Source organism: Carcharhinus amblyrhynchos, chromosome 7 (genome assembly GCF_965287045.1).
Source record: "Carcharhinus amblyrhynchos chromosome 7, sCarAmb.v2.hapA, whole genome shotgun sequence".
Lineage (NCBI taxonomy): Eukaryota > Metazoa > Chordata > Chondrichthyes > Carcharhiniformes > Carcharhinidae > Carcharhinus > Carcharhinus amblyrhynchos.
The window spans coordinates 27,221,175-27,234,619 of record NC_137330.1 but is presented as its reverse complement, the minus strand read 5'-3'; the positions used below and the strand labels follow the sequence as shown (position 1 = coordinate 27,234,619).

The following is a 13,445-nucleotide window of genomic DNA, read 5'->3' as shown; positions in this document are numbered from 1 at the left end:
TAGTTATAGGTGTGCAAGCTAGGAAATGAACTGACTTGCAACCAAACTCATGGACAGCACAGTGGTTAGCACTGTCACCTCACAGCACTAGGGACCTGGGGTCAATTCCGGCCTCGGATGACACTGTGATGTTTGCATGTTTTCCCATGTGGAATTCTTCCAGGTGCTCTTGTTTCCTTCCACGTTCCAAAGATGTGTGGGTTAGGTTGATTAGCTATGCTAAATTGGCTCTTGGGATTAGGAGGGTAATTTGTGGGTTTATAGGAGTAGGGCCTAAGTGCGATTTTTGTCAGTGCAGGCTCAATGAGCCAATGAGCCAAATAGGGATTTTATGATTCATGCTAAACTCAAGCCAATGCTCAAGTTGTCTCCAACATGGTTTGTTTCTGCGCTGCACAGTTTAGGAGTGACATGAGAAGAAATTGTACTCATTTTAGTGAAGATCTGAAGATATTGTACAGCCCTGCATGAAGCAACAGCAGAAATAGGAAAACAGTTATTGCATATTGGAGTCGTTCAAGTAGCCGTTCAATGCATTTTTGGAAAATCTGCATCTTTTCTCTCTGGCCACATTACGGCAAGTTTTCAACTCTTGATTGTTGTCAAGCACAAAAAGAAGTTCTGAATGTCATTTACAGAGTGTGTTCATAAACTGCATTAAGGTGCAATTGCCCATAAACCTCAATTCTGTACAGTAAGTCTAAATCAAATCATACTTGAGTTGATTGGAATGATGCCTAATCCTCAAAACAGATTTGAAAGGCAATTTTTGCTATCTCCAATTCTAATGATGGAATCAACCTTTTGAAATATAAACATTTTTACTCCAATTTATTATAAATATTTTGAAAGGTTTGTATTTGGCTTTTTGTTCCTGCCACCGATTTCAAAGCAGTTACAATGTTTGCAGTTTAGAATATGCTTCTTCTCTGTACAAACCCAGGCATAGGCCGAAAGGTCAAATTGTGGTTTTGAAAAATTGCTGATGCAGATACAATGGGGAGTTGAATAAGTGGAACTGCAATTTATAACCATAGGTTAATTGGGCATTTAAATTACAATAGAACTTTAATTATTCACCATAAAGGAGGGACTTAGATTTTCCCACCAAATCATGGCAATCAGTGAATCAAAGATCCCCAATATTTTGTCTAAAACAAAATTTACCTTTGGTTTGATCAACTTAGATTCCTTGATGAAATCACCATCAAAAAAGTCCCGTATTTAGAAGGAAGTATTTTTAGGGAGACTACTGGTAGCCCATTTCTACGAGCCTTTTGCACCTGGTGACCTCTTAGAACAAAGCCGAAGAATTTTTCAAAGTTTATTTACTGGTGTCACAAGTGGGCTTACGTTAACAGTGCAATGAAATTACTGTGAAAATCCCCTGGTTGCCACTCTCCAGTGCCTGTTTCGGGGCAGGAAAGAAAAAATTTAGCATGGCCAGTTCACCTAACCAGCATGTCTTTCAGACTGTGGGAGGAAACCAGAGCATCCAGAGGAAACCCACGCAGACATGGGGACAATGTGCAGAATCCGCACAGACAGTGACTCAAGCCGGGAATCAAACCCTGATCCTTGAGAGTCAACAATGCTAACCACTGGAGATACGTGGATAGTTAACCCTAACCATTGGACATCTACCCAATGACTGACCTGTCACTGCCCCCACTGATTTCAATAATACCAGAGATTCAAAGCATAAAAATAAAGAAAGAGGATTGTTACTATACATTCTTTTTTTAAAGCTCTTCATATTTTAAAAGATACAGTGAAAGCAGTGCAACCTGGCTGCATTGTAAACCAGAAAATTTCCTTAGTTCGAACCTCATCCATTGCTCAGTTCACTGCACCCTCATCACCCACCTCCTCTGTGAATGGCCCCATAGCTCTTGTCAGAGACATGGCTGAAAGTGAAGTTGCCTCCAATCACAGTAACATGAAAGCATCATCTTACTGAAGGAAGCAGAACATACTTCATATCAATAAATAATGTCAAATTGCTGACATGGGGAAAAGTGAAGCTGAATGGAACACACTAATTATTTATATCAAATGTGTGACGCGAGTAGTATTGCTGTATTCCCCGTGGTTCATTTTTCATTCAAGATTGTTTTCCAGGCAATTATTCACATTACTGAACCCATCAACGGTAGCAATGTGAGCGGAATCAAAGAGATTAATTCTCAGAAACGAGGATTTTAATCAGGCTGAATAAGATCCAAGGTTTGAACTGTGATTTACTGGCCAGGAGTCTCTTGCCACTGCATTATGCAGACTGCTGTCTTACTCTGTCTTCCTGCACTCACGTGATATGATTCTGGTCACTGATGCATTTGCTAGTTTTGAAATTACAGTCACATTGTAGTTATTGTTTGGTATGAATTTGTGAATTAGAAATTCAACTGAATTAACAGCATTCAAGCTGCTCTACATCATTTTAGGATGTTACTTGCACTCTTTCATTTGCACAATGAATCGGTAAAAATTTGTAATCATTTTTTGTAGCCATATTTTGTTTACCTGCTAAGTTACTTTTCCAATTTTTTTTTAATGAAGGGTCTTGTTGTTTAGCTCTTGGTTTGGCGCTTCTGAGGTTTGTCCTACATTGCTCTTGAATATGGAAATGACTGTTAGCAAAAACCTTTGGACCATGCACGTTATTATACTCTCATTACTGCTTATTGCTGTGAAGAGAATGGCTTCTCGGTCCACAGGAGTGTGATGGAAGGAAGCCACAGATCAATTCAAAGCAACAGTAAAAGGGCATGTTATTATTGCAGTGAATAATACTATATCAGAGGTTTCACACCAATGAGATTCAGGCAGTTCAGGCTTGAATCCTAAACTCAATTTCAAGCTTTGTATTCCGGGTCCTTGTGAATTTTTAATCAGATCTGAGTACTGAACATTATAATCACCCAGTGTCAGCACTTGGCAGGTCCAAGTCAGGTAAAGCATAAGCTGTTCCAGTAATGAACATGGCAGATTACATCTACTGTATCTGCATTTTTTCACTTCCCCTGACAACAGTGCTTTTTAGTTTGTCCCAGAATAATAATTTAACTTTTGTGCTAGGTTGACAATCATTTGGGACATAGGCTTGGCATTAACTCTCACTCTCAATTCAAAGGATCAATTGCATTAATAATATGTAAATGAAAAAGAGTACACTATTATGATATGTCTTCAGGTGTCAGTTTTACACAATGTACTTGACCTCCTTTCATATTATCTGAAGAGGAAATAATTCAGCATTGAGAAGACAAGTAAAGAAAGTGACAGTCCTTTAATCAACATGCCATACAATACAAACAGTTAAAATACAACTCTGACTCAAGTGGTGGGTGATGTAAAGAACAAGACCCAGTGAGAAGAGCAGGGTATAAAGAGTGAGATTTCAGTGGGACTCTGGCAATTTGACATTAACATTGCTGTGCTAAGCGAGACCCATCGGACAGGAGAATGTCTGCTCAAGAACAAGATTGTGGTTACACTTTCTCCACCACTCCAAGGGATTGGCTCCACCATTAAAGATGAGCGAGTTGGCTGTCCCAGAGAGTGTCCTTGTAAGTTAACTGGATGCCTCATAACTCTTCAGCTCACCCTAACCCAGAAGCAGTGCACTACAGTCCTCAGTGCATGTGCCCCATCACTGGAAGCTATGGATGATTCCAAAGAGGAGCTTAACTTCGGCCTCGAACCTTGGCCCAAATCCCAATGGGCACCAAGCTGATCCTCCTTAGCAATTTCAATACCAGAGTTCGAAAGGACACAATTCCGGGGAGGTGTAATCAACAGAAACAGGGTAATCTAACATTAACATACCCTGCTCTTGACAAAATGCCCTGTCACAATCAACACCTTGTTCCATCAGACAGACAAGTACGCCCCATGGCAACACCCTTGCTCCAAGCACTGGTAACTGCTCAACTTTGTCATCGTCAAGAGAGGGATCGCAAAGACATCATATCAGCTGCTCAATGGCTGGAGGCTGCAATTGCTGGGTGGACCATCATCTAATCTGTTCCGTGATCAGCAGTAATGCAGCTCCAAAGCGGTCATGGCTACAAAAGCAAAGCACCAAGAAAATCTACACTGAGGCACTGGACCCTGATAAGGGAAATATATTCAACTAGTGTCTTATTGTCAATCTGATGACATCCAGTGACCCACAGATGCAGGATGTTCATTGCCTCATCTAGTCTCGAGGCTTCCACAATCGATACCTGTGGAGAGACACTTGCCCACTCAACCAGGAAACACCAAGGTTGGTTCAATAAGAATGACCAGATGATCCAGGAGCTGATGAACTTCGGGCGCAAGGCTTTTTTGAAGCTGAAACAGCAAACCAACATGAGTAAGAAAGCAGCTCTACAGAAGGCTGAAGGCTCAGATCCAGAAAAAAATCTGCAACCTAAACACCAGATATTGGGTGGTGGAAGTGCAGGAGCTCCAGCAGTTGGCCAACAACCATGGTACATGAGGCTTCTTCAGCACAGTCAAGACCACCCAATGCCCAAACATCTAAGGCCCCATCCTACTTTTGGCCAACAAGGGAAAAGTGTTCATCAAGGATAGAAGAGGCAGTCGGTATTCACTGAAAGGAGCATTTTGAAGATCTCCTTAACAGAGACTCTGTTTTCAACACAAGTGTGCTGTCCACCACCAACTCAGCACGACGCCAACCTGGCATGAGGGAGAAAAGCCCATCAGACCACTGAAAGAAACAAGGCATCAGGAGCAGATAGAATCTCTGACAAAGCACTGAACATGGCAGCACAGCACTACCGGTGCAAATGCATGACCTCATTTCCCTTTCTGGAAGAAGGAGAACATGCCAGGAGATCTCAGAAATGCCATAATCATGACTGTCTTCAAGAAAGGTGACCAGTCCAACTGCAGAGGGAGTTCCCTGCAGTTGGCCACAAGGAAGGTCATCACAAGAGTCCTCCTTAATTGTGTTCCCCTGTGACTGAAGAGTTCCTCCCAGAGTCCCAGTGTGGATTCTGCCCACTCAGCGGCACAATGGACATGATCTACCCTGCACAGCAGCCACAAAAACCCTCAGTGACTCTGTTCTCCGATCTCTGCTGGGTACAGGCACCACTTCAACAGCAGCATTCGATATTGTTCAATCCACAATCCTTCGTCCTTCCTGTCTTAAGTGCCGTGTCCTTTCCAACTGTAACACACACACAGTAACACAGTCTCTTCAACTGGAGATCTGGTTCAACACCAGGTTCTGTGCAACAACTGCCATACAGAAACAGTTCCACTTAGAGAGAGCTTTGCATGTTTTCTCCATGCATAAATTCCCAGTGTTCTGAACTGCCAAACAGGAAAAGAAAACAGGCTGACTGCACCCCACTGCAATTAGCTCTCTGTTTACCTACTGCTTCTTAGTGGTTCATCCCCATGGCAACCCAAAGCATTTTTTTTAACCTAATGGTGTCATAATCAGGAAATCAATAGACCCTCCTTAAAATGTTCCCCAGCCTATCTGGCTCTTAAAGGGACATGGCACAAAAGAAAATCTAGGCTTTTTCCACCTGATGTGTGATTACATAATAATGAATATTGGATAAATCAAGTAATCAAAACCACCAGAAACACATGTAGATTGGATAATTAAAGCAAATACCTAAATAGAAAAGATCTGAAAGCCTCTTATTTTATGTTAAACATTGATCGGGGAAAGGTATGCTTGCACTCAGAATCACACTATAAATTCTAAAAAGAACAGAAGTCAAAAGTATAGCTCATTATTAAATTCAGATCCGAACCTTACTTTATCTTTAGCAACATAATACATAAAAATAATATATGCTTTGTTGCTATAGCGACAAAATTATTTTGAATGATATAGCTACCAACAGCAGCCCTGAGCTGCCTTGCCTTGATGGGTAATTAGCTCCTCAAGGTTGATACTGATTGCAGCGCCTTGAGAAAAAAAAAATCATGTTGTCACTATTATTATCAATCAAAAGTTTGATAAATACTGCAGTGTGGCATTCCCTGTGGTGCTCTTGTCAAAAGGTTTGGGACATTCCTCTAAAGTTATCACCAGTCCAGTCATTATCTTTTTAGTGCTGAGTCACTTGTTCAGGCATATCAGGTCTGAGGAAAAAATGCATGGTTGAACTTTGAGTTCATTTGGCTGCTCTTAACTGAATTGCTGGCTTTGTACTTTTTGTTCATGCCTGGATAAGCCTTCGTTTAGTCACATCGAATAATAATATATGTACTTTTTAGAATCTTCCTCTGCCAAGGAAATGACAGCTCCTTTTCCCTAGAGTTAAAATATTCAGATATTCATAGTCTACAGTCAGAAGCCCAGCTATCTATAAATAATAACTTGCATTCAAAGTAATGGATATTTCAAGCACTTTGTGTGAAAAGTCTTCTTGCTTGTCTCAGTTTGAATGCTCACCAATCAAAATATTGACTAGCAGTGATGGTTTCTGGGAGTTCAGAGGGTTGGGCAGTGTGTTAGAGAGTCTTGGAGGTTGAAAAGCCATGGGATTGGAGGAGAGTCAAGAGAATGGGGGAGTCGTGGTGAGGACCAGGAGGATACAGTGAGCATTTGGGAGTGGAAGGGAAATCAGTTATACAGTTACCCAGGAATTAGATATCTTTTATTCCTGTTGAATATTTCCCGGGTAGCTGCGCATATATGTGAGTCAGAAGCCTCCAACGTCTGCAACTTTGTGGCAGTCTTTTTAGGATGTCCCAGAGCACAAGGAAATTGCCCACGAGAAGTTGATGGGTGGCGTGGTGGCACAGTAGTTCGTACTGCTGCCTCACAGTGCCAGGAACCCAGGTTCAGTTTTGGCTTCAGGTGACTATCTGTGGTGAGTTTGTTCTCCCATTGTCTGCATGGGTTTCCTCCAGGTGCTCCAGTTTCCTCCCGCAGTCCAAAGATGTGCAGGTTAGGTTGATTGGACATGCTAAATTACCTCTTACTGTCAGGATAAATACGTGGGGTTACAGGGGTGGGATTATTGTTGGTGTAGGCTCGATGGGCGAATGGCTTCCTTCTATACTGTAGGGATTCTATGGATTTTATTGAAAATTTGGTTCAGTCCTTGCACTGGGACTATAGTGGCCCACTAGTGTGGCCCTATAGTGCATCTTATTGGGTACTTCTGGGGTATGACCATTCAGAGACCTGAAGATCTGGCCCATATTTCAGTTCAAATACCTTTCTTCCATAATGGAATGGCACATAACTAGACCACTAACCTTGATACCCATGTTGTAATGTTCATTTTATGTTCCACAGGCATTGAAACCACCTGTTGATTGGTTAGAAATGTAGAAGGCTTCATGAGTTTCTCTGATATGTCCAGGAGAAAGCTTTTGATTGTTTGCTATCTAAATGTAGTATTCTCAGTTTATAAATCAGTGGACATCTTGCGATATTAGATGGTGTTGTGGAAAACTGTAGTCATACTAATCAATAGACTAATCTATTTCCATGATTGACGAATACCTTCCTTTCATTACATAGCACTGATGTCTTTTTCAGGAGATACGTTTAAATGTTCTTGGCAAAATGATTAAGTTTGTACAACACCAAATGAGTAAATGAATTTCCATATCTAACAAATCGCTATATTTTTATATGGAAACGGAGGAGATATGTGCACTGTATATTCAGCAGATAATTGTTTCATGTTTTAGACAAGTTGAGCCCAAGCTTAATGGCTAGCCAGAAAATAATTGAACTGATTCTCGTAAATGCATGAACTTCACTAACAAAGCAGTGTTCTTATTTCCGGGACCAAAACTACAAAATCAATCCAAAAATCTGATAGAGGCATGCTTGTGCTTGTAAATTTCAAACTGCAAATATTGCAAATCTCAAATACAGATAGGCATTACAGAAATACACAACAGATCTACACCTGTAAACAAATAATATAAATGATCGTTATGGGTGTTGATAGACTATCGTCAAAGTCTTCCAACCTTTACTCTTTTCAGAATTGTTATGTATTCTCTCTGTTCTCTCTTTTCATATTGTTCTCCATGCCATAATAAGTAATGGATAACAGCCGACCAGCTGCTTGATTGCTTATGAAGGGAGAAAGTTATTTTTAAACTATCATTTAACTGGTAATTATCTTGAATTTGGTGCTTCAAGTTAATCTTTCCTGAGCAAGTTTACTTCTTAAGGTTCATTGTTGGCTAAAGGTGAGTTGCTGAAATTTGACTCAAGACTAAGCATAAATTGAGAAGCGGTCTACATTGGGTCATTTGTTTTTATTCCCTATAATCTATCCTCATATAATGCCTCTGTTATGGAAACTGTTGTATGGCCAATATCTAAAATTATACCATGACAGCAGGATAAAGGAACATTGCACAAAGTCTACTACTACTTTGTCCTAGAATAAAAACATAAGAACTAGGAGCAGGAGTAGGCCATCTGTCCCCTCGAACCTGCTCGGCCATTCAATAAGATCAATGCTGATCTTTTTGTGGATTCAGCTCCACTCATCCGCCCACTCACCATAACGCTTAATTCCTTTATTGTTCAAAAATGTATCGATATTTGCCTTTAAAACATTCAACAAGGTAGCCTCAACTGCTTCACTGGGTGAGGAATTCCACAGTTTCACAACCCTTTTAGGACAGTTCAGTCCTAAATCTGCTCCCCCTTATTTTGAGGCTATGCCCTCTGGTTCTAATTTCAAATGCATGATTGCAGGAGTAATGCAGCTCAAAGGTGGAGAAGAGTTAAATTGGTGAACCCCAAAAAGGGCAGGTTCAAATTTGTGGCCAGCATGAATAGGTTTGACTGGATTATCTCCTTAGGTTCTGACAGATTTTGACCTAAATCAAACCCACTGTCAGAAAAATTTCCAGATAGCTTTCTGCTGCATTGATTGGAACTGAGTTAACAGCAGAATCTAGTTGACACAAGACTGTTGAATAGAGTTTAAAAATATTCAAGTGCAACAGCGAAAGAAATAAATACGAATGGAGGTCACAAAAACCCCATGCACAAAATCAGCTTCCTTGCTTCCTAACAGTTTTGTAATACAGTCCTAAAACGACAATACTCAGAAATTACAGAGAATGAAACAAATAAAACATGCCATTGATTCCTACTTACAAATGTTATTACATTTTCTTTAAATTGGCAATTTGACTCATGTCCAATTTCAGACTATTACTGTGTACGGAATGTATTTTTTCTTCCTTTCAGCTGTTGACACATCTGTGGTTTCCAAAGTTTACTGTTTAATCTTCAAATTTCCAACAATCTCAGTTCTTTTACAAATCATATGTATGACTAACTGGTGCCACATAAGACAATTTAGGGCTAATGTAATACTTTGGGTAGTAATCCGGATGGTCTTTTTACTTTTTTCAGAATTTGACAGCACAAAAGGAATCCCTTCTGTCCACCGTGTCTGCCCTGGTCTCAAGCGCCTATCTAGTCCAATCCCATTTTCCAGCACTTGGTCTGCAGCCTTCTCTGCTGTGGTGTTTCAAATGCTCGTCTAAATGCTTCTTAAATGTTGAGGGTGTTCCCACCTTTACTAACCTTTCAGGCAGTGAAGTGAGTGCCAGCTTCCCACCACTCTCTGGGTGAAAATGTTTTCCCTCCAATCCCCTCCAAATCTCCTGCTCCTTACCTTAAATCCATGTCCCTGATTATTGACCTCTCTATTAAGAGGAAAAGTTCCTTCATAGCTAGCCTTTCTATGTCCCTCATGATGTTGCGCACCTTGATTAGGTCCCCCCCTCAGATGTCTCTGCTCAAAGGAAAACAGCCCCCACTTAACCAGAAAATTGTTAAATATTTTGTCTCACTTTGCAGCTGTTCAGCTTCTTTAGGTTTCATGTTAATATAGCATCTCATTTCCTCTTCATGTCGCAACATCAAGGACCATTTTCTACTTTGAATTTATTGATGCTCAAGCTGTCAAACCTCTGATGAAGGGTCATGATGAGCGATGAGCTGCTCTGTCGGAAATGACCAGGGAGTTCCCAAGTTCAAAGGATCCTGCACCCGAATGAAGATGCAACGATTATTAAATGTTGTAATTGCATTTTTAATGTTCCAGGTCCCCCAGGATGAATGGGGAGGATATCCACTGGGAGGCAAAGATGAGGAGATCCCTTGCCGAAGGATGAGAAGTGGCAGCTATATCAAAGCAATGGGAGATGAAGAAAGTGGCGAATCTGACACGAGCCCCAAAGGTTCCCCCAAAGCTACTAGTCTGCATGAAACGCTAATGAAAGCTGCTGGTCAGAAAATAGATCATCAGAAGTAAGCATTCCTTTCATTCTCGTGTGTGTGTGTGTGTGTGTGTGTGTGTGTGTGTGTGTGTGTGTGTGTGTGTGTGTGTGTGTGTGTGTGTGTGTGTGTGTGTGTGTGTGGTAGTTATTGCATTGTTTCCTTCTCATTACGTTGTATCGCTGAAGTGTCTTAGGTGCAATACATATAACTTATAACTGAGAAGGTAGAGTGAGGAAAGAAAACGTTGAACTTTACATGACGTTGTAAAATTGCAACCAAAAAAAGGATCAGAATACAAACTGAACTATTTGTAGCTGAAACACACTTTGTGTATGGTTGTGAACAGTGATGTGCTGTATTCAGTTGTGGGCAGCATGCCTTGGGAATAAAAATATTGGACTTGGAGAGGTTGCAGCACACATTCACCAGAATATTAAAACTAACAGAAATAAGTTATGAAGTTAGATTGCATAGACCGTCCTAAGTTATTTAACTGTTCAAGGTTTAAGGGTGCAACCTCTCCAAAGTGTTTAAGCTGATGAAAGATTTGAAAGGGTAAATAGAAATTGTTTCCCGGGGTGAAATAGTCCAGAATGAGTGGGCATAACCTGAAAATTAGAGCGAGTCTGTTTGGGGTGATGCCAGTTGGAAATCGGGAACATTCTCCCCCAAAATGCTATTGAGGCTAAGTCAGGATTGAAAATTTCGAAGCTGAAATCAATGGCTTTTTCTTCGATAGTGGTATCAAGCAATATGGAGCTAATGCATGTAAATGGAGCTCTGATACAAATCCGCTATAATCGAATTGAGTGACCAAGCAGGCTCACGAGCATAATAGCTTTTTCCTATTCTTACAGTAGAATGTTCCTATTTATTAGTGGAGCTGAGTATTGAGTTTACTGATGGAGACACTTGAAACCATCACATGATTCATAAAATGCTGCATGATGAAGGGTGTGTGGCACATGGTCCACTAAACATTGAATTTGGTTGGTGGAATGTGGTGCTCCTGAATGATAGGTGGCTGGAGGGAAAACGATAACAAATGATAATGCTGAAAGTGATTTTGTTTTTCAAATCCAGTACTTATTTCCTATTTTCCTGAAGAGTTATGAGTTTGTGAAAGAGGGTGAGTGACAGCGATAACTGATCCGAAGCTAAAATAAATCCACTTCCACCCAGATTGCCAAATGAATAGTCTAAGCAAAATATCAATTGTGGACGCTCTGATATTTCTGCCTAACACTGAAACAGTGAGCACACGATATAAGATCCAATTAATCTTTCAGTGCTGCAAACCTGAACTACGACGGTGCAGTGATTGAATTTTTTGAGTTGTCCTTATTTAACACTTCAATGAGTTCATCATGGCATATAATTAGTGAGGGAAAATATGGTGTTTATTTTAATGAAAATATGTGATAAATACTCCATGTATATTTATGCATTTTGTCAAAAACAGTAACAACTTGAGTATAGAAACAAGAATTAGAGGCAATGCACGTTGGCATTTGAAAGGAGAAGTGCAAGTTTTGGGTAGGATTTGTTAAACAAGTTGACCTGCTGTACATTTTGGATTCTCTTTTTATTTGAGACTGAATTTACACAAGGTGTAAGAACATAAGAAGTAGGAGCAGGAGTAGGCCATCTAGCCCTTCGAGCCTGCCCCGCCATTCAATAAGATCATGGCTGATCTGAAGTGGCTCAGTTCACTTTCCCGCTTTCTCCCCATAACCCTTAATTCCCTTGCCTACCAAAAACCTATCTACCCGTGACTTAAATATATTTAGCGAGGTAGCCTCCACCACTTCAACGGGCAGAGAATTCCAGAGATTCACCACCCTTTGAGTGAAGAAGTTCCTCCTCAACTCCGTTCTAAACTGCGCCTCCCTTATCTCGAGGCTGTGCCCTCTCGTCCTACTGTCCTTTCTGAGCGGGAAGAATCTCTCTACCTCTACCATATCCATCCCCTTCATTATCTAATACGTCTCTATAAGGTCCCCCCTCATCCTTCTAAACTCCAACGAGTACAGACCCAGTCTATTTAGTCTCTCTTCATAGTCCAACCCCCTCATCTCTGGTATCAGCCTAGTGAACCTCCTCTGCACTCTCTCCAAGGCCAAAATATCCTTACGCAAGTGCAGCGACCAAAACTGCACACAGTACTCCAGCTGCGGCCTCACCAGTACCCTGTACAGTTGCAGCAAGACCTCCCTACTTCTTTATTCTATCCCCCTCGCTATAAAGGCCAGCATCCCATTCACCGCCTTGATCACCTGCTGCACCTGCAGACTGGGTTTTTGCGACTCATGCAGAAGGACCCCCAGGTCCCTCTGCACCGTAGCATGCTGCAGCTTTTCGCCCTTTAAATAGTGTGTGTTTAACACACTGAAAAATGCTAATGTTAAACTTTGCTATTGTTGCACCCATAGTTATCAAGAAATCATGGTTTTTCTTCTTATATCTACAAAATCCAATGTGCAATGCACAGCCTATCACATTGTTTGTGATCCTATCACAATCACATTGTTTGTGATAGGCTGCTTATCCGCTATCAAAAGATTCAATATCATCCATTTGTTTGTTTTTCATAGAGAAGATATATCATAGTCAGAACTGAAAGATGCTAAATATCTCAAGGCAGCAGCTCACCAGAAAATTCAGCGACAACAAGGTTGTAAGTTAGTTATGGGCAGTCATTTAAGTGGTGCAGTTCACTATTAGACATAAGTTATTGGCCTAGAAATTGGTCCACAATGCACCCATTTCCAGGATGCTACTAAGGCCTTAATATGGAGGAAATTTCATGTGCACTCCTGACCAGAAATTGTCAGATCACAATTTTGGATAAAGACAAAGATATGTGGCCTTTACCCAAACCAGAAGCAGGTATTACTCCCACTGCCCTAGGCAGTGAAGTTCTTTAAAAGTTATTGATCTGGGCAATGCACCCTGATTTGTCACCATTTTGCAAGGACACCCCCCCCCCACCCAAGTTTTACAAACCTAGACATGGAGGGAAGACTAGCAGAATGTCTTTATTCAACTCACCCTCTGTTGATAGCAACAATGGTTTAATCTAATAAGGTTCCCTTTCTCTTGGATAGTTTTTCATACTCAATAGTTACGTTTAAAAAGGAACCAATTTAACCGTGCCGCCTTAAGATGTGTATATTAAAAGAGGAGA

At 40.8% G+C, this 13,445-nt stretch overlaps 1 protein-coding gene across 6 annotated transcripts in view; it reads left to right on the top strand.

Annotated features, from left to right (window-relative positions):
* Window positions 1-13,445, top strand: part of dlgap2a (discs, large (Drosophila) homolog-associated protein 2a) — an 874,451-nt gene that overhangs the window by 771,969 nt on the left and 89,037 nt on the right. For all 6 annotated transcript variants that reach the window (XM_080192052.1, XM_080192051.1, XM_080192054.1 and 3 more), the window contains one exon: window positions 10,083-10,288. In XM_080192052.1, coding sequence (XP_080048178.1) covers window positions 10,083-10,288 — 206 coding nt within the window. The remainder of the gene's footprint in view (window positions 1-10,082; window positions 10,289-13,445) is intronic.